Genomic DNA, 26,782 nt, shown 5'->3' with positions numbered 1-26,782 from the left:
CCTGTGGCTGCGGGGCTTCGGGTCCCTGTAGGAAGTGTTTACACAGTGCTAAGGGCTGTCACCACTTCAAAAACATCCCAAATGTATCCTGCGGGTACATTATGAAGGTGACACCAATGGGGCAGACATTTATGTTTTCCAATAATTAACATTTACAGGCCACATGACTTGTAATATTTCTGGCTAGAGCAAAAAACGCACATGGAGGACAATCCCTTGCTCCCTGCAGTAGGTAAAAATAATAGGTAAAAACAAATTTACCATTTGTTTTACCATAAACATACCCCACCCCCCCCATCAGTCATTCATTGGCTAATCTGCTTCTAATAACATTGCTAATGCTCATGCTGATAACAATTAGAGAGGAAAAAGAAAGTTTGCCTTTTTCCTACACGTGGATGCGCCACAGCATGTCCCGGCTGGAGCGGCGGCGGTCACCTCCTCCACCCACTCCTGCAGCTCTTTGGAAGGTCGGTGCACGGCTGCCAAGGGAACTAAAGAAATACAGAATCCCAGAATCATCTCGGTTGGAAAAGACCTTGAAGCTCCTCCAGTCCAACCATGAACCTCACACTGACCATTCCCAACTCCACCAGATCCCTCAGCGCTGGGTCAACCCGACTCTTCAACCCCTCCAGGGATGGGGACTCCCCCCCTGCCCTGGGCAGCCCATTCCAACGCCCAACAACGCCTTCTGCAAAGAAATACTTCCTAAGAGCCAGTCTGACCCTGCCCTGGCGCAGCTTGAGGCCATTCCCTCTTGTCCTGGTGCTTGTTCCTTGGCCCAAGAGACTCATCCCCCCTCTCTGCACCCTCCTTTCAGGGAGCTGTAGAGGGCCATGAGGTCTCCCCTCAGCCTCCTCTTCTCCAGACTAAACCCCCCCAGTTCCCTCAGCCGCTCCCCATCACACCTGTGCTCCAGACCCTGCACCAGCTCCGTTGCCCTTCTCTGGACACGCTTGAGTCATTCAATGGCCTTTTTGTAGCGAGGGGCCCAAAACTGAACCCAGTCATCGAGGTGCGGCCTCACCAGTGCCGAGTACAGTGAGGTACAGCTTCTCTAGGAGACCAGTGGGATGCTGTGAGGGTGTAGAGGATGCTGTGAGGGTGTATGGGCCTCCCATAGCATGGTGAGGGGTTCCCCACATCACACCTGAAGGTTGGGTGGTGGGCACCCACCCAGGAATTGCTCCCAGGATGGCATTTATACACCCCAGGCCAATGAAGCACCACTGTGGTTTGCCTTAGCACTTTTAAAAGAGTTTCCAGGCCCCTATAGCTCAGTGACCTGCGCTTATGGTGGATTTTTAACCTTTGCTTTACTGTTGCAATCTCAATACGGAGCAGCAGAGCAAATAGAGAGGTAACGTGGTACGGTCCACTCTGCCAAAACTGCCCCTGCAAACCCCAACACCAAAACCACAATACAAAGTTGTTCAAAAAAATTAATAAATTCCTCGTGATTATATTCTTTGGGTATTTTAGCAAAATTTCTTTGAATACTGTGATTTATTTGCTGTCCCTGTTAACAGCCCAGCCAAAAACTTATTAAAAAGAGCTTTAATGTTTTATATCCTCTCAGCTACTACATCACGGCTGCAACTTTAAACACAACTAGAAGGCAAAGCTTTTCACAAAGGTTATTTCCAGGAGTTGGGCAGAAGGGCTCAGCCACAGCTCAAAGGGCACAGCTGACTGGGGGCTCTTTCCCAACACCACAACTCACTCCAGAGAGCGGGAGCAGAAACCAGAGGCCAGGTAATGAGCAATTTGAGCTCATTAAGCAATTATGAGCTGCTAGAAGGTTGGGACTGCTGCATAAAGCCTCCAGGATGATCAGAGCCTTTGATTGCAGCTGCTCAGGAGGTAGATTTTTGGCTAGAAAGAGCCTGTTTTAGGATCCCCTGGCTAAAATGCCCAAGGAAAGGCAGGGCTTTTCTGATGCTCCCCCAGGTGCTGACAGGCACTCAGCCTGGGTGAGACGTGGACAACAGCCACCCTCTCAGAAGCCCATGTTGCACCGATGGCCACCCCAGTCCTACTCTGGCTCGCAACTCCCCGCCACTGAAGGCTCTGAGCTGCAGGTTAGCCATCTGTCAGGGTTTCCCAGCTTGCTGGTTCTGCGCCAGGTTCCTCAAACCTCCCTCTCCAAGACCTCACCCCAAGGCTAGCCATGTCTCCGTGAGCTCCCCTGGGGACAGGTTGGGTTGGGCTGACAGCTCTGATGTCTGCAGGCAGTTAGTCACCACCTGCCTGACACATCTTGACCAGCAGCAGGATCTTGTACGCAAGAGGGTGCTTTGAGGAAAAAGTTTGGGGATTTGCGCTTTTCAGCAGAGAAGAAAAATCTACCGTGGCCTTGGGAGCATGAAGACGGTTTCCAGGAGACATCAGGGACATCGGGACATGCTGGCGGAGCGAGTGACCCACCAGCCAGGTCTCTGCAGGGAGGGAACCAAGGTCACCTCTTCACACTGCGTGATAAGCAGGACTCAGCACCTCCCGGGGCTCCTCACTGTGAACATCTGCCTGAACCAGAGTATAAACCTGCGCCTAGAGGTGGAACGTGAAGGGAGAGGACCAAAGAGCCTGCACCAGGGACCTGGCTGGGCACAGCCCCGGGACTTGCTGGCCAGTCACTCCACAGCACATGGGTGCAGGAGATGATGGGAGACCCCCAAAAGTAAACCACAGTGATAGAAAAACCACAAAGAAGCTGCTTAAATGGGAGATTCCTGAGAAAAAAAAAAAAAAAAAGAGAAGAAACACATATCACTGGAGGGTATCAGGAAATGAGCAGGTGATAAAGCAGATGGATCTTGGGAGAAAGGGATGGGAGGATGTCACCTTAATTACAGATTTTGGTTCTTTTACAGATTTGGTTATCGCACCCTTCTGGGTTTTTTTGAGCTGTAAACCCTTCCAAACTGAGTATTTTTTCAGCCCAGTGAAAAGAGTTTTTCCCATGATCACAAAACCAGGGAGGCTCCTTCCCAATCCCACACCTAAAAAAAAAAAAAATCAAGATGCAAGGAATAAGAAATTTCTTGCAGAAGTGCCTGTTTTGATAAACAGGCTGTTTCCTACCACAACCACCAGCTTTAATATACAACCGTGGGAAACACAGAAGTAACTCAGCTTCACAACAAAGACAATTCCTGACAATGCTCCTGGGGCTTTCCAGGAGGGTTATTTCCAAATAGGACAGACCAATTGGAAAAAAAAAAAATATATCAAAAACACAAAAGGCTGGAGGGGACTTTCATTCATTATTCCTTCTCCATTTCTGACCGCCACAGCATTCACCCACAAAGCCACGCTGTACCAGCAGACTCCCCAGCCCTGCCTGCTGCCCAAAAACCTCTCTGCTTGGCTTTTCCCCACCCTGGCCTGGTTGATCTCGTGCTTCGGCACAGAGAAGTAGGTAAGAGATTAAAGAAGCTGTGCTGGTTTTGCCTGAGATAGAGTTAATTTTCAGACAGGCATTTAATTTCTTCTTTTTCCTCTCTTTTTCTCATCCTGATGAGGGCTCCGGCCAGAGGTCGGGCAGCTCATCTGTCACAGTCACGGCTCCAACCGCAGCCCGGACACCGTCTGTGCCCCTTGAAAGCATCTGGCAACGTAGAAAAGCAAATATGAAGTGTGAAAGGGCTGTGGAGGGACCTCCCTGGAGCACACAGGCACAGCCCGCTTTCCTTCGGTGACGCCGAGAGGTGACAGGGCGACTGCAATGCCATCCATGGGTGTGCACACACAGCCCATGCCGTCCCCCTTCCGCTGGCAAAGCGCTGCCTATAACGCTCCTCAGGAGGCTGGGATCTGTGAATTTTTATTTTACCCCTGAATTTCAGCAATATCTGCATCCTGGGAGGACTGCAGGAGGGTCTTTAAGAAGAGCAGTACAGTTTTACTGGCGCAGGGTGGGGTGACCCAACCAAGACTTCAGCTTCAAGGTCTCCTGTCGCATCACAGCACCTGTTAAGATAGATTTGTTCAGGTATTTAAACCTTTGGCCAGGATCCAGGTATTTCCTCAGTAAAGTGTGATGAGGCACCCAGAACAGCTGAAGAAGCAGACAAAAGGAGTAGAAGCCCACGGGAGCCTCCACACACGCAACTGTCTCCCGCTTCCCTTGCCCCAGCGTCGGTTCCTCCGGCACCAAGGACCCATAAGAAGGAGGTGACACCAAATCCTGGAGGTTTTTTTGCTGCCCAGTCAATAAAATGAGGCCTCATCTGCAGACAACAGCAACTACTGGCCCAGAAGAGGAATCCAACATCTCCTCACAGGGAGAGGGATCTTGTGCCCTTTCCTCATGTGATGCCCTCGCCTCCAAGTCACCAAGGACACAACCACTCCAAAGGGTGATACTGTGCTTTAATGTTGAGGAGACAACGGACTTTTACGTGGTACAACAGCAGGCTGTACGTACTATACATATATACACACTGGGTGTAGTTAAAGCTTGTGTACTTGAACAATACTAATGCTCCAACAAATGCACCAAGTCTTACAACAACAAAAATGTGAACAAAATCCAAGGCCACAAGTATAGAGGGGTATGTTTTAAGGACTACAGGTCAGATGGAAATAAAACACAGTGGTGGCGCAAGGTGAACTTTATCCTGAATGGAGATAAGTGGTTAAAACACAACCTTTTCATTACCTCAGGAGCGAGACAGAGTTTTACAGAGACTTAATTTCCAAACTAAAGCAAGCGAAAAGAAACAAATGTACTAGCGTGTGCCCCTTTGGTTCTCAAATTCTCCTTCCAGTTGCGGAGCTAAAAAGAGAAGGAGTTTTCCTCTAGACTTCAGGCAAGAAAGATTTAAGGCTTTTCAGCTGGATATTTGAAACATGTCCTGGAGAGTGGCAATATCTGCTCTCAATCATCTAAGGAAAACAAATGCCGTAGAGTTAGTGTATTTTATAAATGTGCAACACAGCTTGTTTACACCAGCAGACAAACACTTTTATAGCACCTAACTCTACAGGATCCAGGGCAGAGGATATTATAAAAGATTTTTCCAATAATGCTGTGAAGGTCATCAAGGTAAGATGAGTGTAATTAAACACACGAGGTGGTTGTTCTTGCAAGTTCTTTAGGCCCAACAGCAATTTGACCGGACATGATTTTCATTTTGTTTCCTACATGGGTTGAAGCCAGAGACAGGAATGTTGGTAAGATGGAGTTTGCCAGACCAGGAACTGCCTTTTAGGTCAGCGTACAGGACATATTGGAGTATATTCAGCAGAGCAGATACAACTGTGGGAACCTGCACTGTGGGCATCTGACACCCCTGGCTGACATTTCCATTTTTAACTTTTGCCTCCTGTGCTTGGTTTGAAAAGGGTGGTTTTCATTTGTGCCTCATGTTTTCCCAATTAGGAGTTACAAAACAGCCATTAAAATTGTAACAAAGTGTAAGAAGTTCAGCCAAGTCCAGCTGACTGAGACTTTTTGTACCAATACTGCCACATACAGAGGTTGCCACATACACAGGAAAATGTGGTCTAATTCATTTTGATGGCCATGGAAATGCTTTTCTCAATCGATCTTACGAAATAAGTCGTCATTTCAGGTTACTTTGCCCTGGAATGACCTGCCATCAGGCAGGAGAGGTACAATGTGCTGTGTTGAGGATTTCAGTGCCCACCTTTGGTCCAACATTTATGAGATGCAAATCTTGAAATGCTTAAAGAGAAATCTTCATTTTCAGATCATCAGACTAGTGTTAGCTTCTCAGTCTAACCCATGGAAATCCATGAAGGAAAGCTCAAGATATAAATATTATTAAAAACCTCTTTGGATATCTTAGCACTTTGCAGACAGACTCTGGGGGTTTTTTTCCTCCCCCTGTTAACGTTTGCTTAAAAATAGTAAGAAACTGACAGTTAAAGTGGTCAGACATTCTGAGGCACAGAGAAAAAGGTGCATAAAACCCTTTATATTGAGATAAGACTGTGCCCCAAATAATTCAGAAGTTAATTCCCTGCATGGTAAGAGGCTAGGAAAAATGTGTTTTCAGTTTCTCAAACAAAAAACACACAAAAAAGGAGGGTTAATACTAGCAAGAATGTAAAAACACCACCAGAAGTAACATCTCAAAGAGGTATAACACACATATCCAGATACTGAAACGACCACTACAGGACTTGTAATAAAATATAGTCAGAGATAATTCAGGACCATCCTTTTCAGCAGAGGTACAGTATTTGCAGTGTAAGTGGTCCTACAAGGATCCACAGCCTTTCATTTGTTTCCTGTGCTGCTCCATATTTACTCTAACAAACGTAACTCTTTCATAAATATCCATTTCACTCCCAACCCCCACTTTTCTCCTAACAACAGTATGTTCTGCATCATAGATGGAAAAACCATCTCCAAAACCCTATCCATAGTTTATAATTCTGTGATGTCAGCGTCACTGGAAATCCAGGAGGAGCCTAACTCATCGATACATTTGTCATTTGCCATCAGAAGTCTTCTACTGCACAAAGACTTCATCTCACAAAGATTATGACAACAATTCACAACGACTTAGTTTAAAAGTGAGATGTAGGAACAAGTAAGAACAGACAGTGACAGTGGACAGAACAATCTCCAGAGTGCATTTAGAGAAGAACACAGTTTCAGCTCCTGATGAGTGTCAAGAATTCTTCACGGGTCTTTGGATCTTCCCGGAATACCCCCAACATTGTGCTGGTTACTGTTTTACTGTTCATTTTCTGTACCCCACGCATGACCATACACATATGCCTAGAAGAAATGAGAGGGGAGTCGATAAACCAGGCATCAATAAACTGAAAAGAAATAAGCAATCCTACAAAGAGATGTCTCTTACACGGTCACAATAAATTCTGGGGAAGTGACGAGACCTCCATATCCAGAATGGACATCTGTGAGTCGTACCTCAGCTGTCCTCTCAGGAAAAGCAAGCCAAACACCCAGCGCCCTGCCTCCTCTCCTCAGATCCCAAGAAAATCCCAAGAAAAGATCAAGCTTTCACAGAATCATCTCGGTTGGAAAAGCCCTTGAAGCTCCTCCAGTCCAACCATTAACCTCACACTGACCGTTCTCAACTCCACCAGATCCCTCAGCGCTGGGTCAACCCGACTCTTCAACCCCTCCAGGGATGGGGACTCCCCCCCTGCCCTGGGCAGCCCATTCCAATGTCCAACAACCCCTTCTGCAAAGAAATCCTTCCTAAGAGCCAGTCTGACCCTGCCCTGCCGCAGCTTGAGGCCATTCCCTCTTGTCCTTTAAATGGCTCCAACCCACCAGGCCATTTCCCTGAGCGAGCAAGGATGACTCCTGCCTGCACTCTGCCTCAAACACACACAGCACACAGCTACCGCAGCCAAGGAGGCAACACACGACAGCTCTGCGGCGCACAGCTGGAATCACACCCAGCCCACCCACTACCACGGAACAGCTCAGAGTGACTTACGTCGCTTCAATAACCACTCCAACGCCAGCGGGCTGTAAGGCTTCCGTGATGGCTATTGCGATTTGTTTGGTAAGGCGTTCCTGGACTGAAAGAACAAGAGGCAGGTCAGACATGGTGTTAAATCTGACTAGCATCAACGTACCACCCCTACCTCGAGAGGTCTGCCTGTTCTTCACCACCACCACCACCCACCCACACATACTGCTCTTCCTAAGTAAGTTTTATTAGTACCAAACCCAACCTTATGTTTTGTATCCTGGCACAGAGCTTTTATTTGCTTGTTTGTAACGGGAGTCATTTTGCATTAAGCCTTTGCAGGAACTTTGCATTACCATGATTTGTTATAACAGCTCTTACATTTGCTATTATGCAGTTAGATTTTCTTGCTTCCCTATTTTCTTTCAGTTTTTATGTATTTGTTCACTGGCTTTACTGCTGCACGATTTATTCCCTACAGACAATTTCTCTTTTTAAAGAAAGGAAATGGAGATTTAAAAAAAAACAAGCAAATTAAGAGAGTCTATTGTCCTGTGAAGCTTTACTTCCTGCAGCTCTAGCACCCTCTATTCCCCACTCTGACACCTCAAGGTCACCAAGACTTCTGTCACCAAGAACAGGCCAAATTTAACTGCAGGACAATGAGAGCAGGCTGAGCCCAGCCCAAAGCCTCAGATCCCGCAGCTTCCTCCACTTCTCAGGGGCAGCAGGCAGGCAGTCCATAACATGGCAGCTCTGGCTTCGTCTCTTCAGAGGAGAATTCTTGAAGGCATCTCTCAGATTATCTGTAGGAGAGTTCACCTCCAGCAGCATCCAATACTAGTTTAGTTATTCCTGGCAGCTGTATCTTGTAGCACATTTATCCTCTGAATCAGTTACTGCCTACGTCTATTTTCATAGGCAGATTTTACCCTTCACTGGAAATGCAGAGGCTAAGTAAGAAGACAGATGAGAAACACCCGTTCAAGAACACAGTGTTTATCTTGACACTAAAATTTGCACAGCTATAGTCCACCTACCATCACCCTGAGCTGGCTAGCAAAGAAGTGCACACAACAAAACCAAAAATTCATCTGTTTACCTTGTAATCTTCTACTGTATATTTCCACAATCCTGAAGGAGAAAGAAAAAAAGACAATGTTACAGTTATTCCCATCTGTCTGATCTTCACAATTAACCTGACACTATCAAACAAGACCACTGTACAGACCCTGGCTGGCATCGCTCGAGGACTTCCCTCAGCACGTCACTGTGTTTAGTGACAGGTTCCCCCTACCTGCCACCCCAGAGACTATTTCAGGGGCAAACCTGTCACTTCTCCTTAGAGTTTCTTCCATTGGTGTTTCCTTTTAAATTACTTGTACCACCACCCTCCTGTCTCACACAGTTGCAAGGGAATCCAGGCCCAAAGACTCCCTAGAAGGTAATCCTTGAACTGAGGTCAGGCTACCTCCTTTCACTTCGATCGGAACCAAAAGCTGTTTTAAGGACAATTCAGATATTGAGATTCCCAGAAGGCTACTGAAGTGAAACAAGAGATGGTTTGGATTCTTGCGTTTAACCACAAATTTAACTAAGAGACAGAATTGGTTTTATTTAAAACAGATACTCTCCACCCATACATCACACCATCCTCCACATTTCAATGCAGAGAGCTCCTTAATGCTCCCCTCGAACCTGACTTCAAATTTAAGCCATTTGTGGGGCAACACAAGTGACACTACCGTCATTTATCGCCACAGTACTCTAATCCACACATTCAAGAAAAGTCTTAGAACTGCTCTGTAAGTCAATGGGTTATTCGTGCCAACCTCAAATGCTTAATTAGACGTCAAGTGGCCATATAAAGAAGATGCTATAGAAAGCTTCAATACCCATCTGGTCAGACTAGACAAAAACCAGACACTGGCTGACAGCCTGAGGCATTAGTTACAAGAAGCATTTCTGACAATGAGACTTGCCTGCTGTTTTGGAGAGAGAATTATATGCAGAAACTCCCCTCCAGAAATGAAATGGTTGTTACAGCTCTTCTAAACAAAGCAACATAATATTTAGACTAAATGTATGGATAGGAAACAAGCCGATGCTCAGATATTTTTACACTGGTGTTGCATATAAGTGGTCCTATATGCATATTAATGTAAAAACAGTTATTTGCATTAGCATTTTCAAGGCTGAGCTTAAAATCCAAAGAAAGATGTTTGTTTACTGAATACAGGTCATCCACAACTACAGAAACTCACACATTAGACTAATCCTATTACGAAAGATTACGCCTACAGTACCAACAGCCTCACAAATCTTCGTTTGAACACTGGTTGTATTATATAGGGCACCAAGGGGAAGCACTGTTTGGCCCACCAATCTCTTCACAGTAAGAACTCAAAAGCAAGTGAGGACTGAGAACATTTTGTTATACAAGAATCTAATCTCTTCATTATTGCAGTATATGGGAGTTTTACCCTAACTTGAAAAAGAGGCAAGATTGAACCTTTCAAGCACAGTGCAGGAAGCCATGCACATATTCATGCATGTTTCTATACTGAGAATAAATAGTAGGAAAATTGTACACTTCTAGCACCATGTTGCCACTTGCATTAAAAATCACCAAAGACAGTTTTAAGCTCCTTTTTACATCTGCAGTTCTTGAGTTAACTGGAGACCAGAGCAAGCACAAATCAACTGATGTGTATTTCAAATGTGATCTTTAATCCTGCATTCAAGCCAGGCAGAAATGAAACCAAGTGCTAAAGACAGTCTCTTCAGGAAGGATGTTCGCCTTCAGAAATCCAACTCAAAAAGAAAAACCCCACACCACTTAAAAAGATCCAGCCACACAAGTGCCAGCCAACACACAACATAAGCTGTGAACTCTTGCACAGACATCCCCAAGCGTAAAGTCTTTCGCTCAGCAGCTGCAGCGCTGACAGCTCAGAACCTCACCCCACAACTTCAGCAGTTCGGTACAGCCACAGAAAACATGTAAGAAAAAATTTAAATGTTGAACTGCCAGTTTCAGCGTTTTAATCAGAGCAAAGTCCACTCCTATAAGCACGGCTAGAAGACATGTAGATGGTTCCCCCTGTACTATGAGGTTACGTTAACAAAAATGTGACTTCCAAGGGCCCTTCCACTTCCAAACCAAACTCACTGTTGTGCAAGCAGAGCACAGAACAGAGCTGATTGACTTTAAAGCATTTTAGTGTCATATCCCACACATTTCTTACCTGCTAAGAAAACCCAGCAGGCATACAGATTTACAAGGCTAATTCTCATTAGTATTATTGGAACTACGCAAGATTAACAGACATATCAGGGAAAATATAAGCAAAACCTATGTGGTCTTTCTGAACTACAGCCAATTTTTCAGATTCATTTCTCAAGAGACTCTTCCACTCTGGCCCCAAATAATCTGATTATTGACAGGATCTACCATCTTCTTCCTCATCAGAACTAGAAAGTGTCACTTTATAACAAGATTCAGTGCAACAACTGATCCAAGGGCACTCACTAAGGGAAAAGCTATTTTACATAACAAATGGATTTCTCAAGTGTATCATAATTGCTTTGTTTCTTAGGCTGAGCCTGATCTATAAAAATCTACCCCACGGCGCTCTCAGCAGGTCTCGGGTGAAAGAAAGAAATGCCAAATTTATCTGAAGAGTCAGCTAACAGATGAAAGCTTTAGATTCAGTTTCTATCCATAGAACATGTTTCATTTACAGTTTCAAAGTTTGGGATTTTCGTTCTTATCGGTCAGTATACACACAAGTAGTAAATAGCTAGAGATCCCCACTGGTTTTGGTGGCCTGCCTTAGAACACGACCAAATTCTCTGTTGTTCTTGCTTGTGTGCTCCCTGCAGACACCAACGCTTTGGATGAACGTACAAAAGCCTTACGGCTCTACTACAGTCGACTGATGTGAATTCACAGAGAGCTCTAAGACTTATCTGTCCTCTCCACAAAAAACATAATGCTGAGGATTGGTCTAAATCCAAATCCAGGACACAAAGTGGGCTGAGCTTTAGAGGGGGACCAGATTAGAAAGATTAGCAGAGTTAGCACAGCCTGGAATCCTTTTTAGAAATTAGCATCACTTTCATTACATTAACACTTACCTAGCAAGCTTGCTGAGGCCAAGTACTTGTTTGTTAGGAAGGTAGCCAATATGTACCTAGACAGAGGAGAACAAACCATTAACAGAATCAAAACCACGCTTCCAAATGCATATGAAACTCATGCATAGAGAATGAGGATGTGCGTTTGCCCCAGAACTAACTCTGGAACAGTCCAGAAGTCTTAGCATGTGGGAGGAACAAGCCACCATGCAAGCCTGGAAAATTGTGGAGCTAACGGAGACTGTAAATGCCTGGTGAGGTCAGTGTCCTGGTGAAGAATAGGTAAGTTTTCTGAGGGGGAGAAAAATCACAACTCTTGAAGAGTCAAGGCTTATGTTCCAAGTCTCAGGAATGCTACACAGTACTACTACGTTTGGGTACAAAAAGCAGCCTGTTACTCAGCTCAGCACAGCTCTGTTTGCCTAAAATAAACATGCTTTTCTTTCAAGACCTAAAATGGATTTATGGAGCAGAGGGACAGGGAGGGTACTTGACTTCCAGTGAAAGTTGTGATGGCAAGAAGTACTTAGCCACCAAAATCAGGGCTGCACTGTGTTTTGGGTTTTTTTTTTTTTCCCCTTTGGTAGTATCATAGATCAATGTGCGATTTAGTCAACTTCCATCCTGCTCAAGTATGGATTTGCTGAACATTCACACTGAACCGTAGTTGCACTAAGTTGGAATAAGGTCTTTAGCAGAAAAATGCTGATACAAAGGTAGGGGGAAAGGCATTTACCTTCTTGTTTTTAGAAAGCAACACAGGCTACTGAATTCAAGTGGGTTTACAGCTATAACAGATTATAAACCAGCATTTGTGTCACCGTACCAGAGACTTGAAAAATTAGCCAAGATACAGTAGGGGAGTCAGTGTAGGATTCTGTCTTAGTGCTTTGCCTAGAGGCCCCATTGCTGTACCTGCAGTTAGAGGTACCACAGTGCACCTAATTACCTGGCTAACTTGCTCATTCCTATCACTTCTGTTGGGTAATCAACCCACTGACACCTGAAAAGACATGAAACATTTCAGATAAAGTGAGAGACAAAACTCAGAAATAAGCATTGAATCCTGTTGCCCATGGAGTATTTTTGTAAATTTCTTCATTTCATTTAAAATAGAACTGCAAATACAAGACCTACTGGTCAGTATTTGCAGCCTGTTTGATGTACCCAACAGGAGAATGGTTAGTCTGAGAATATTTAGAGGCATACCAAGTCATTTAGCAGACCATTATACGAGCAGGACCAATTCGGTGTTTGCGAGGAGATTTCTCCAAACCACAGAGGCTAAACAGCTAGATGTAAAAAGAATGCATATATTGCCACAGGAGTAATGCAGAGAAAATACACAGTATGTGTAACCAAGAATAACACGCAAAGTAGAAAGGTTGCACAGAAAAAGAAGTTACCTTGTTTTCCAGTAAAAAATACTAACAGTAAGAAAAGAAAGCAGATGAAATTGAGTTGACTCAACTAAATAAACAGCTGGTTTCTGTTTGGGTGTTTTATTTTTGGGAGACAGTTTACTTGGCACATACGTGGCACTGATCAGATTTTATAGACAACAAAAGCACTTGCTACTCTCTGGCCTGCGAGTACTTTATGCTAGAACAGATGGATCAGAATAAGCTCCATCCTTCTGTGCTGATACGGGAGTGAAGAGGCTGAGATCTGCAGAAGGGACTATCCACTCTGAACTCTTCAGTTAACCAACTCTCAAGTTAACCAACTCAAGTGGTTAACTTGAGAGTTTTTATTTTCTTTTTAAAGTTGTTGGCATCACAATTTCAACATCCTCTGACACACCAGCCCCTTTTATGGGACCCCCAGCAGCCTCCTGCTGGGCAATTTTGACCACCCTCTCCCTGAATGGGTTTGCTTATTTAAGCCAGGGCTGCTAATCAGAAGTTTGTTCCACTCATGGGAGGTTCCCAAGGTGAATGTGCACTAGATAGCTCTGAGCCAGAAGCTAAATCCATGACAGAGTCAGCGTGCAGGGTGAGCTGGTTTAATATCAAGATGTCTGCCCTCAAGGCTTGCTGCTGCTTCACGAAGGAGAGCTTTGATATGAAATGTCAGAAACCATTAGATTACTTCGACTAGGAAAGGTTGAGCATTATATTTCAGGAGTTTAAATCCAAATAAAACTCCCATTAAGGAGGTCTTCCTTACTTGTGTTCTGAAGATTAACTTCTAGAATCATAGCCGTAAGCAGTAAATACTTACAGCTTTAAAAGCTTCGTAGTTACAACTATGAAGTCTTTTACATGTACTTTAGGTCTTTTATCATGGATTTCCCCCATTTGCTTCATGAGGAAGAGTTACCTTTCCAACAAATGGAACGAGGTGATGCTCACACAATGAGAACATGTCTATGTCCTTCACAATTACCATCTCATCATGATCTTCATCAAAGATGGCGTCATTCAGAACATCTGAAATTAAACATTTGCATTAAAAAAAAAATAAAGGCACAAGCATGGAAGGTTCTTCCAGCCGGTATCTGAGAAAGCTTGTAGTAAGAGCACGGCCCTCTTAGAAATACAGATTTTAGGGTTAAGATATGGGAGGCAAGTAAGGAGTAACATCACAAGTATGCTTTGGTTTGCATACGATCATACAATTGCCACAGTGATATGTCAGACTACGTGTATAGCATTTTATTTAAATAATAGTTTGAGCCCAGGTTAGAACGAGTCTAGTCTTTGCAGAATTACTAACTTCTTAAGAGCAATTAAGACCACAGCTGATCAAGCCAGTGCTGAGGAGGAGAGCAAGTCTCAAAGTGGGCTTCCATTACTGCTTCCACATACCACAAGCAAAGTTGAGCCTGAGGTTTGAGAAAAGCTAAGCCATCCCAGCAGTTTCTTCAAACACTTCAACATCAGCATCACTATCTTCAAGGAAGCTTTGCACACAAATAAGATACTCTTATTTCATCCTGAAGCACACCAGCCAGCAGCTGTTTAGGCATACACAAAAGTCCAAGAGGCAGACCCGTATCCACAGATGGGGGAGAGATTTGCTGCCCTGAACCGAAAGCAGGCTTGCATGTGCATACTCAGGCCTAATTCTGCACATCAGAGTTAACAGAGAATTGAGGTGGAGAAACTCACAATGATAGAAGGAAGAAGAGACAGCTCAGTAAGAAAAGGAACATACAATGTGACACTCAGAGCTCAGCAGAACAGACCCTCAGTTGATTTTCCAGGTTTAGCAGTCCTCTGACAAGTCCCCGGGCAATCCTGACACAGGTTACAGCAGATCACTAGGGTATCCACAAAGATTGCAGGCAGCTGGACCACGCTTGCAGAGGTTAAAAGTAGAAGTTTCAAGTTAAGAGACCAAGCCTTTTGAAGGACAAGAGAGAAAAGCTGTATAGAAGAGAGAGATTAAACCGAGAGAATAGCAAGAGAGAACTAGATGTACAGAAGAGCTGATAATCAGAACATGGAACTCTGCAAACAAGTTAGCTGGAAGCCACACTGACTACTTGGAGTTACTTCCAGGAAGCAGAGTCACATACCCCATGGCCAGAAGTGGAAGTAGGGTGCTCAGGGACTGCCCTGCTTCATCCACGGTGGAGCTTAGCACCTGCAGTGGCAATTACACAAATCTAATAGTTGTGTCTGCTCTACTTGCGTTTATGCCTTCCCCTGACATGCACGTACACCTAATGGCCACCATCTGTTGTCGATAACGTATCATCATCATGGAGCATTTTAATTTCCTGCTTGCTATCAGCACTACACAGGTAACCCTGGAAACTGTGCGCAAGATGTTCTGCCTGCGACGCATGTTCTCTCCTGAGAATGGCTGGCAACCTGCAAGACAGCGAGGCTGAACCCCAGAAGGCTTTTGATCAGGTCAGAGTGCAGGAGTAGAGGGCACAAAAGAGGCCAGGAAACAACTCTGTAAAGGCACATGATTTTGTTCTTCAAATTTCAGAGTCTAGTTTACACCAGACACTGCTGGAGAGGAGTTTGATTACATGGGGAGCATCATGCAGTTCTATAACCATGAATTCAGCCAGGAATAGCCAGAATCTGAAACAGAGCAGGCTCAGAGGAAGGGAAGGGGAGACAGAGCAGCTGTCTGGGTTCTTCGCTCCCTCCCACAGCACCCCACAGACATGCCATTTCTGCAGCAGAAAGGCAAACAGTGGTTTCACAAAACCTGTTACTATGCTCAGCATTATTAAAACAAAATCCAAACGGATCCACGAAGCATCTCCAGAGTGACTGCTGCTTTTATTAGACCACCAGCTTGGCTCATACCAGCCTTGCTGGGAGTGTATCAGAGCCCGATGTTAGATATGGATTTACGTCAGCACACTCGCAAAGCAGACTGTTCAGAACAATCAAAAATGGCCACATTCTCATTAAGAGTCACAGTAATGTGTGACACAGGGTAAGGCCAAAGCTACAAGAGAAGGTACTTCAGCTGTGAAGTCTCATATACATGCATATATGCACTTACTGATGTATAAAATATATGTTAATAGACCCTTAGAAACTTTATATAAGGAACCCAACTCTATCACTGGAATGCTGAAGAGCTGCGTTGTATCATGGAGAGAGCTGTTAGCCCTCTTTTAAAGCTGGGGGAAAAAGAACGCTAAGTGACCAGTGGAAGTACCACACGGGCAACTTCAGGAGAAAAAAACAAAATCCATCCTTCTCACAGCTAAAGCCATCAAACAGAAACACAAAGGTCATCCATCCTTCTTGCGTATCCCCTCTTCAGCTACAGCCCAGTCACAGCAGTTTGGGCAATGACCCCTCACAGCCATGGGATTTTTAGAGGTGCATAAGCAAATGGATCCGTGCATCAAGAACACAACCACGGTGCTGTGGGATGCTTCACGCTTCACATTTATACAGGTCTTGCCAATTTTGCACCTTAGATTTACTTAATATTAGCAGCAAGTTGCAGCCAGATCACAGATGATACCTGCTCAGCTGCACAACCTCTGCCATTCTGCCTGCAGCAAGGTGTGCTGATTTTAAGTCAGCACCAGTTACTCCTCGAGAAGGGGGGGCCAGAGCCCATAAAGTAAGAAACCAGCTTAGCCTTAGCCCCTCCAATACCTCCTTCACAACTACCAGATGATACAGGGAGACAAAGGTAAAACAAAATGTGAGACTGAAGGCCACTACCTGAGTAAATGACCACGGTGTTGAGAGCCCCAGTCACCCCTACCCTGCTCCAGTCCCTCCTGCTCACACTTAACAAGCCTGCTCACCTGAAAATAAGTGTAGCTTGAAGCCTGTCTATCCCTATACCTCCCTTTATGAAATCCAAGCCTTGTGTTGACAAAAGAGTTAGGTAAGAGTAGCTGTGACAAGATGCTGTGCTATGTCCCACCACAGCACTTGTTTTCAGTAATTACACGGGAGAGACTTATTTGGCAGAGACTCAAACGCTTTGTGCGGGGAGGCAATACCATTTTATCTAACTTTGCCTGCCTTTTATTATTTTTTGTTAGTCATTCAATTTGCAACAGCATCAAACAGGGACCTGGCAAGCTCACCCTGCATCCTGCAGCACGAGCTCTGGAGAACTTAACGGAGCTGAAAGGACAGAAGGGGAAACAGGGCCCCAGATTAACCAGGCCAGAAGCAAAGCTGGGGATAAATTCGTGCCTCTTTTCCCATTCTTTCGTTCTACCTACTAGGCCACGCTGCCTCCTTCACTAGCTTGATTTCAGTTTTTTTTGGACGTCCCAAAATATTTATTCTTGCCAGTCAGGGCAAGATCCAAAAGTCATGTTGTCCCTCTGCAGGCCTCAGTTCACCCAGAGCAACATGGCTGTTACACTGGCTGCGTCTCTCAGCTCTGAAATACCCACCTACCCTTCTAATGCAACAGCATCTTTTCCATCCCTTCTTTCTGTAGCACCAGGATCTTCAAAGTAAAAGCATGGAAGTCCACAAGGCTTTTAGAGGGAAGAGGGCTAGAAGTAAATATTGCTAGCTTGGTTTCCTGACAAAACAAGACAGCTGCAGCTCAGATGGGCTCCTCCTCACCAGGCTACTTCTCCTTAATACAGAAAAGAAATTCTTCCTCTCAAATGAAGCAACACTTTTACTCCCTCCAAGTACCACCTACGTAATCATCCGCATCAGTAGGATAGAACAAGATAGCGTCTCCTCTGCTAGCAAGAAGATGGACATGTTCATACATGGTCCCTTGGCCTCTCCGAGTCATACCTCCCCTCACTCTGCTTTTATTAGTCACAGATGTGCTCAAGTGCTGCCACCAAGCCCTGGCAATAAGCTGAAGGAGACTGCAAATAACACCATTTTCATTCCCCACCGCCCCAGAAAAGCTAAGGGAATTTACTAGGTTAAGTCCTTAAGCCTAGACACATCATGTTCATGAAAAGCTAAGACTCAAATTAGAATATATGGCTGGAAGGGAAGAACAAACATTTTATGTACAGTCAGGGTGCTGTCTAGATTCCAGCGGATTTTGCCTTCAGCCCAGAGTTCAAGTCCTGGTGTAGAAACTTCAGGGAGCTCTTAAAACTGAACACTCACCTCTGCTGCAAGTTAACTCCTGAAACAGAGCAGAATTTATTTTTTCCACTTTATCTTCAAAAAGAGTTGATAAAAGCAAAAATCAGAATTGGATGAAGACAGAATGAGAAAGACCTTTTAGGATTTTGCGTCAGAGCTAAGCAAAAAGACCTGTTGCTATAGAAACTATTTGCATGGCTTTAATGTGACATGGGAAAGCAAAAGCACCTCTGGCAACCGGAGAAGCTAGAGCCCACCCGGCAGCTGGCTCAGTCGGTGAAGGGAATGAAGGATGGCAGCGCTCTGCAGAGCAGCACTGCATCAGCTTCACAGCACTTCAGATGTCCCATTTTTACTGCGCCTGGGAGACAGAAGACTGAAGTGATGTAGTTTGTTCTCACTAGGAGTTAAAGTACCTCCTCGTGGTGTTAAGTTGCCTCACTGCTCCACTTTAGAGAGGAGTCAGACTCAGGATTGTTCAGCGTCAACAGGATGAAGCAGATTCCCCGATACTGTTCCTTGAGCTCATCCATCCTGGCAGATACATAAGGCACAAGGTTCTCCCGACACCTGTTACACAGCTCCAGACTGTCCTCACTGCCAGCCCCTGCGCTTCCATCCTGACCCATAAGTCCCATAAATCACATCCGAAGCCATCGTAGGAATGGGTTGAGGCCAAGGGAGGCAGACGTCCTGCGAGAGGGAGAGGCAAGTCACACCACACCAATGTCCGTTAGTTTGAACAAACTAAAGTACAGGCTGAGGTCTGGTACCTTCTACTCTCCCAGGAACAGACCAGCTTATGCCTAAACCAGTAGCAGGGGGCCTTGCCTGACCTAGGAACAGGTCACGGTTTGGAGGACACTCCAGAAGAGCAGTGCCATCAGCCAGAGACCAAAGGCCAAGCATTCATTAGGGCAGAATCAGCTGGGGTATGTTGGCAGATACCTTTGACTGTCTTTCTCCAGAAATTCCTCTCCTGATGAAGACAAATAACTGCCAGAGCAGAAACACGAGCTAAGAGCTGAATGTGTGGTAGGGAAACCACACTACAGGGTCAGAATTAAATCTGAAAGGAAATTGTTGTAAACACCTTTCAGTTGCTGCTGGGTTAAGCAGTAAGATGTAGAGTCAAAACTGAAATTTTTTATTTATTCATGAGATGACACTACAGGTAACTGTAGTTAGAGAAAATATTCCAAACAAGAAACAAGAAAATTATTGCAGCCTTTCAGTATTAAAAAGGTACCAGGAATTTGTTATGCATACAGAGAAGAGGACCAGGCTACAAAAACATTCATAGAAGGAGAGTTTGTACTGCTGCAGAAAATTAATGACTTCAGATTGCTAAGAAAGAGGGGGGTGGGTCTGGGTATGCAATTTGCTTCAAGCAGTCTTGAAGAGCTCTAGAAAGAGACAACGCTCAAGATGCCACATTACTATTTAAATAGGCAAAAGCTGCAGAGAATATTAAATGGGCACTATGTGGCTTCCTTGCCATAACATACCTTCCTAACAGGAATCAAGAGAAACCTCAGATGCAAAAGAATTTACAAGTTTGTGACTAATATTCCAGATTTCATCACTGCCACACCAAAGGACTAGAAGCAGACATTCAACTCCAGACAGGTATGTTTGCTTCAGAAGCCAAGCTTAATTCCTCCATTACCAGAGGAGAGGTGAACCAGATGTGTAATTTAAGGCATATTTCATAGAAGCAAAGATGGAGGAAAAGCATTATTGCTCTTCAAGTAATTCTGGCCATTATTTGTACAGATTTGTTTATTTTCCTGTAAGATGCTTTCCGTGTTGCAGTGAGAGACTCAAGTCTATTTATAAGAGATCAGTTATTGCAGACGCTCAGATGAAGCTAAGATTAGGTTCTAGAAGTTGTCTTCTGCCAGGAGATTTATTAATGTGAGGGAAAGCAGGGTTATGGAGATGCTCATTAAAATGTATCAGAATTTCAATAACCATTTCAATGTCTCATGTCATAGAAGGTGCTGAGAGTCCCCTCATCCACACTTCTTTCTGAAATTGAAACAAAGGAAAAATCAGAGAAGACAAAGCAACACTTTGGAAAACAATACGAAGAGATCGGAAGCCTTTAATAGTCAAGATCCAAGAAGTTAAGACATTTAATAAAATCCCAACAAAACCCCAAACAAGCTTAGTGTTACAAGCAGGGGAGGTCATCCTGCAAAGTCCTACAGTCCTAGTTCCCAAAGTTTCACTTCACTGAGTACCTGCTTCAGCACGGTGGGCTTCACTCATGTGAGGGTAGAGGTTGAGGAAAGAAACCCCCAAGGACCTTACTCTGTATCTCCCACTCTCTGGTTCACGAGAAACAAGCCATGGCCGTACCACAATAATGCTGATATTTAAGGTGTTAATAGGTTAGACTGCTGCATCTATGAGAAGCAAGAGAAGGAGCAGTACTTTGTTTCCAGGAAAGAATGAAGTAACTCAGCAGCTCTTAGCAAAGGGCAGCGCTGCTGATCAAACAGCCTTGTTTGTTTAAGGCACTGCCTGTCTATTTTTATGTAGCGATGCTTAGCGCCTCTCATACCCAGCAAACTGAGTAGGCTTGGAAAAATTCACGAGCTCACACCATTGTTGTCATCTGTCAAAATACCAAATCCAAACAGACAAGAAGATGAAAAGAGTATTAAGGTTGCATTTTTTCACCTTTCACCATAGGAAGAGCACATAACTAATGAGAGAGGAAAAGCAACACACACACACAGTTCAGCAGGTGTTAATCTACTGTATGAGACCTAACTAGTTATTTGCTTTAAAAGAAAAGCTGCACAGCAGAGTCACTTCGCTTCCAGGCAAATAAAGCATACATGCAGCATTTCAAACCACAGAGGTTCTGGAAGCAAAGTTATCCTCTCCCAGTATTTCTGATTTTCATTTCCCTATTAAACATGCTGAAAGGACAGCTGAACCTGCCAACATGCTTGAAAGCTAACATACCTACCAGAAAAGTCTTCCAGCCTTTATTCATGTAACAACTATCACCATGACCAGCAAGTACACTGTTTAATGAACATGTTGTTTTGCTTAGAGTGCTTATGGATGACGAAAACAAGTTAACTTCCTACTGCAGATGCAGGCAGCTTGTTCAACCCTGTGCCTAATATTCCCTACAGGATTACAGAATCAGAACCAACTGCTTTATGATTTACCTTTTGAAGCTAGCATCATTGATGCTCACTGTAACCGACACCATTTCTGTAACTTACTGGTTAGCTCTGCTTAGCAAGATCGATTCTGAAGTCTTCAGCTTCAGTTACAAGTTAGTACCGCGGGCAACCTTGTTACTTCTATTTATTCACTCATGTACTGCATTTGCACACGCTTGTGCTTTGTAGTATTTATATGTACTCACAGACAGCACTTCTGAGTGTGACATTAAGCCTTTAGTAAAAGGAGGGACAGATCTCTTGAGGTTCAGTCTTTGTGTGGCAGGCAATTGCTTAAACCAGCTATAAGATAGATAAAGGCAACGGGCTATCAACAGTCCTGCTCACCTCTATTAACCAAGAGGACTGGTTACTACTTTGTAATATAATTTACTCCCAGAAGTATGAAGCTGGTAGATCTGACCCTGGATGTTCTTGGATGCTCACGCAGAAGCACTGCATGAAATTGAAAAGTAAAACTTTTGGTATCTTGTCTGCTCTGCCACCCTTACCAAGACACTAAGAGGTTTCTGCTGTAGTGGCTGTTGGTCTACACAGATGCCCAAATGTGAACTCGTAGCATTTCTTAATCTGGTCCCCAAGTGGATTTTATTTGCAGTCACTGGAGGCATTCTTGCTACTCCAATGTAAGTCTGATGACTATAGTACTAGGGAAGTGAGATCAATACATCTGAATACATTTTGTCAAAGAAAGAAGTTGAAGCCTTTAGTAAAGTTAGGATTAATAAGAGAAAAGACAATCTAGAAAGAACAGAAAGAGCCAGATTTAGATATTTAGCAAGTAAACTCTACTAATGGCTCTGAAGTACAATACTGAGCAGCTGCAGAACTCAGATAGCAAAGATGAATAAAGGGTAAAGCAGGAACACTGTTACTCTGCACTATCAAAAACAGGCCAGGAAATACACACACAGGGGAAGATGGAAAGCAGAATCAGCTTCTCTGCTACTCACATAAATCTGAATGGAGAGAAGGGACAGAATTCAGATGTAATCCTCCCCACAACACTACAAAGTTAAACTATAGAAAGTACAAAAATGCAAATACAATCAGGCATCATGGAAGCAAAGTGACAACACCCAGGAAAGATCAAAGGTCCACCACTTTTAACCATGCCCCAAATGTATTATGTCATACACACGGTAACCAAAAAGATCAAGAAAACAGTTTGTTCTTAAGGGTGAAGTATCAAATCAAAGCTCAAAAGAAAAACCATACGCATTTGCTGACTCTGTTGAAACCACACATCAGCTCAGCAGCTTCCAAAAGTTTTAGGGGTTCCTCAAACCAAACTCCCCACTCGCACCCCTTGGTCTTCTCCTCCAACGCCACCACAGAGGCCGGACAGCTGCAGGGCAGGTAAGGCCACCATCCCTCCCCAAACCCACAAGCTTCCAGCAACCTGGCTGCACTCAGAAGTGTTCAGTGATGAGTAAGAGCAAGGCACCCCTCACATCCCTAATCTCCGAGAGCAGTGGGCAGCACTCAAGTAGCTTACTTTTGTGACCCACCACATAACCCCCATGTTCTCACCTACAGCAAGTGAGGCTCCGGTCAAGCACGCTGAACACTGAAGACCTCCAGCACTGTACTTGCAACTTTACACTCTCCAGCCTTCACTATATTTCAGAATTTATCTATTGCATCTTTTTTTGTGTCCCCGTATGGAAAGTTAAAACACCATCAGAGGTTAAAACAGGCTTTTCTCCTGCCTGTCTAAAGCAGATACTCACGCAGACAAACTCAGAGGGCTGATTTTAAAGCCTGTAGCTGTACTAACAGTGACTACCTTGGTTTGTCACTCTTTTCTGGCTGTACAGACTGGCAACTTTTCCGCATACTGGCAAGGGCTGCGAGTCAGCTGGGGCCAGCTGAAGACAGGTGCCTGCAGCAACACATCTTGCTTCTAGCCCTGTGTTTGTACAACCACCAGAGCTTTTACTTGAGCAACCTTTGATGAAAAGATGGTATTTCCAGCTATTATAAATGTCTGTTATCTTCAGCCCGCTGGGGGGTAAACTTGAACACACTCCTTAACACACATCCCACAAATCACTGCTTTAAGCTCTGCCTATCCAGACAGTTCCACATAAGGAGCTGAATAAGCTGCAAAAGAAACCCGAGAAAACAAGAAGTCAGGGCTGCTTTTTGTCAGGGTTCAGGTTTTTGAGGGTTTTTTTTGTTTTACAAGCCAGTTCCTGGTCTCGCCTGGCTAGGCAGACAGTTGCATTAGCATAACCAAGTGAACAGCACACCGGGATGCTGCAGCAGAGACAAACAGCAGAAGCTGCAGTCCCACAGCTCGCCTTGTTCCCAAAGACTTTCTAGTGGTTGGCTCTGCATTTCAGGATGCATTTAAAACCCTCTCAAGGGGAAGTTTCTTCCATATCAACTCTCTCAGCCAACTCCTCATCCACTTGCCAGAAGAGGCGAGTAGCTGGAAAGTAAAAGGATTCCCCACCTGACACAGGAAGGAATGTATCACAGCTTCATTTTATTTCCTAGAAAGAAAAGAAAAAAGCAGTCCAAAAGTACAGCACCTAGCAGTGACACTTTCTACTTCAGGATATAATACAGCTCTCTCCCAGGGAGGGATATTCAGAGGGGGGGACTATCCAGAACTACTCTGCTTAAAGAAATGTATGTGAGAGATTAGGACAGACCATTCAGGGTCCAGAGAATCCACATTAGAGCAGAAAAAAGCTATTCAAAAAACTTAAGGGAGTGTATGACACTGCACACAAAACTGGCAGCAAGATAAGAGAGGACCTAAGGTGGGCAGCAACCTCATCCAGGTTCAGGGCAGAAATTCACGCTCAGGAACTATCAGTTAAAAAAATCCTTCTGCTAGAGACTGGCAGGCCAACCAAGAGACTTCCTGTGTTTTACAGCTGTAAAGAGACACACACAATCCCCAAATGAGGAAAGTTATTCACAGTAGACAAAGGATCATTCGGTGAGGCCCTGATAAAATCTCATCTCAAACACACTGTGCAGCAGGACTAAAGGAAGAGAGGAATAAGGATGGCCACTGCAGCCCAGAGCCTACTTCCAGATGTGAACCTGAAAACCTGGTTTGATCTGAAAGACAAAACAAACGCCAAGACAGAAATGCTGTTCTTGGGGGAAGAGGACACAACAGTAGCACACGAGTATAAGCTGGCTGTAAGTTAATGCTAGAAGTCACACGCAATCTTATTTCAGAAGACCCAGCAGCTGAGAAATGAAAAAGAAACTAAACACAAAAGCCAGCCTTTGAGTCGAAGCACAGTGCACTTACGAGAAGGACTCTGACGTGCTAGCAGGAAGCTCCCTGATGCTCAGCACCCTGATGGAGCTCTGGGGCAGGCTCAGCTCACCAGGGCTGTGCTCCAGAGAGCAGAACATGCTCAGCTCCTCCCTGATTCGCATTCAAAGGTCCTTGCTGACAGTGTTTGCATCCCTTATGCACTAACTACCAGGAAACTGTAAGAAGGACCAGAAGGGGGAATTCCTCAGCTTCCCAAGTGCTTTTTTACTGTTTATACTGGGTGTAGTCCTTAGTGGAAAGGCTAAGGAGAGGAAAAACTGATGTAAAAACTGAATTTTCAAGCAGGATTTACCTTGCACTGGAACCAAGAGACAACGCTGAAGTTATTGGTGAGAAGAAGAACAAATCCCACCCAGTTCCTCTCCTCCTGCCCTCGGGGGAGGGGGGGCACAGTCAGCGAGCAGATAAGACACTCACCTGGAGCAGGGATGCGAACCTGGGGTACCCCTCTACACCTGCTGGTGGGACCCTGAGATGGGGCAAGGGATCTCCCTGACCTCCTCCTTTCTCCTTACCTCACCTCCCCAGGTTTCATTCCCACCTTTGAAAAACCCTCACCTGATAAGAGCGCCAGCAGAACGAGACCTTTTCTGAGAAAAAGCTACCTATATCTGTCAACAGAGGCAGATGTCCCCACCCCTTCTGGACACAGCGCAGCTCAGTTCCGGATGGAGGAAGGTACAATCAACAAGTTCCTATGGCAGAGCTTGAAAAGTTTATCTCAGAAAACAGAAAGCTTGCTCTGTTCACCCAAACCTGTAGCATAGAAGTTTATGACAGAATGTGAACTTTACCAGCATGGAGTTTAAAAGCATAAATTGGGGGAAGGAGGGGACGGAACCCCAAGGTGCAAGTGTTTCTAGTGCATATTGCTGATGACTTACTGACAAGTGGCACCAGAGGGACGGCACGGTGGCAGGGCAGTGGCGAAGCCCATTTTAAGAGATAAAAGTCGGAAAGCTGGTAGCAAAGCAGCCCGGATCCCTCCCCGGGGTGACAGCCGCCCGCCCGCCCCGGGGGGGACCGCTCCCTACCCGAGATGGTCTCCTGGTAGCCCTTGGTGAAGAACTGCATGGCGGTGGCCGCCCTCCAGGGCGTCTTCAGCAGCCCCTGCCGCTCGGGATCCTCGCCCAGCGAGCGGAGGATGGTGGTGTAGGCGGCCGCCAGGCTGGGCAGGCTCAGCTCGTTGTCCTCCTCGCTGCGGGGCCGCTCGCCCCGCCAGCCGTCCCCGCTACCGCCGCCGGGGGGGACGCGCGGCTTCTCGGCGCCCGCCGCCACCGGGGAGGCGGAGGATGGCGGCAGCGGCGGCCTCTCCTGCCACGCGTACCCGTTACAGCTCCGCGACGCCGCCATGGGCGCCGGCAGGGCCCGGCCGGCCCGTCCCCGTGCGGACAGCGCGCTGCGGGGGAGCCCAGAACCCGCCTCAGCCCGAAGCCCTCAGCGCTCCCTCCCTCCCGCCGCCGCCTCAGCACTCCCGCGCGCCGCCTCAGCCCGCCCGCTTTATACCGCCCGCGCCGCTGCCATTGGCCGCTGCCGCCGTGACGTCACCCGCGTGTCACGAGCCGGCCGGTCTCAGCCCGCCGCGGCGGGGACTCGGGGGGATCCCCAGCATGGGGGGGGGGGGGTGGGAGCCCCTTTCCATCCCCTCGAGCTGGGGAACGCCCATTGGGGAGCGGCAAGGCTGCTCCGGCGGGGACGGTGGGGTGATGCGGGGGGGTCCGCTGGGGTGCAGGCCCTCGCCCTGCGCAGCAGGTCCCAACGTCCTTCTCCATTTTAGACTGGCTCTTAGGAAAGATTTCTTTGCAGAAGGGGTGTTGGGCGTTGGAATGGGCTGCCCAGGGCAGGGGGGGAGTCCCCATCCCTGGAGGGGTTGAAGAGTCGGGTTGACCCAGCGCTGAGGGATCTGGTGGAGTTGGGAATGGTCAGTGTGAGGTTCATGGTTGGACTGGAGGAGCTTCAAGGGCTTTTCCAACCGAGATGATTCTGTGATTTTCTCTTCAACCCTCCCAAACCTGGGGGGCTAATCCTCTTCCCACCGGGGCGATGCTGGCGTGTCCTACCCTGTAACTCCCTGGTGCCACCGTCATGGTGGTTTTGGGGTGCTCTGGCTGGTGGTGGGGTGCACCCACTGGAAAGATCCAGGGTGTGGGTTTACCCCCCTTGGTAGATCCCTACCGC

At 45.8% G+C, this 26,782-nt stretch overlaps 1 protein-coding gene across 2 annotated transcripts; it reads right to left on the bottom strand.

Moving 5' to 3' along the window:
- Positions 1 to 379: 379 nt before the first annotated feature.
- Positions 380 to 26,049, bottom strand: GCH1 (GTP cyclohydrolase 1). Of its 2 annotated transcripts, none has more exons than XM_074869170.1 (6): positions 25,639 to 26,049; positions 13,890 to 13,999; positions 11,568 to 11,623; positions 8,530 to 8,561; positions 7,452 to 7,536; positions 380 to 494 (listed from the first exon to the last, which is right to left on the bottom strand). In XM_074869170.1, the coding sequence occupies exons 1-6, from the start codon at positions 25,955 to 25,957 to the stop codon at positions 389 to 391; spliced, it is 708 nt and encodes a 235-aa protein (XP_074725271.1). In that variant the 5' UTR covers positions 25,958 to 26,049; the 3' UTR covers positions 380 to 388. The 2 variants fall into 2 exon arrangements, with proteins under 2 accessions (XP_074725271.1, XP_074725270.1); XM_074869169.1 differs by lacking the exon at positions 380 to 494 and adding an exon at positions 4,361 to 6,760.
- Between the last annotated feature and the right edge of the window lie 733 nt (positions 26,050 to 26,782).

The sequence above is a fragment of the Strix uralensis genome, chromosome 4, assembly GCF_047716275.1.
Source record: "Strix uralensis isolate ZFMK-TIS-50842 chromosome 4, bStrUra1, whole genome shotgun sequence".
NCBI classification, from domain to species: Eukaryota; Metazoa; Chordata; class Aves; order Strigiformes; family Strigidae; genus Strix; species Strix uralensis.
This window is presented reverse-complemented; position numbering and strand designations above follow the sequence as displayed.

What these genes read in the sequence shown, in the direction of transcription:
- GCH1 (XM_074869169.1), bottom strand. Translation starts at nt 25,957, where the DNA reads ATGGCGGCGTCGCGGAGCTGTAACGGGTACGCGTGGCAGGAGAGGCCG. An exon ending in TCGTTCCATTTGTTGGAAAG is followed by an intron (nt 11,624 to 13,889) that starts GTAACTCTTCCT and finishes TCCTCTGTCTAG; the next exon opens with GTACATATTGGCTACCTTCC. An exon ending in GGCCTCAGCAAGCTTGCTAG is followed by an intron (nt 8,562 to 11,567) that starts GTAAGTGTTAAT and finishes TTTCTCCTTCAG; the next exon opens with GATTGTGGAAATATACAGTA.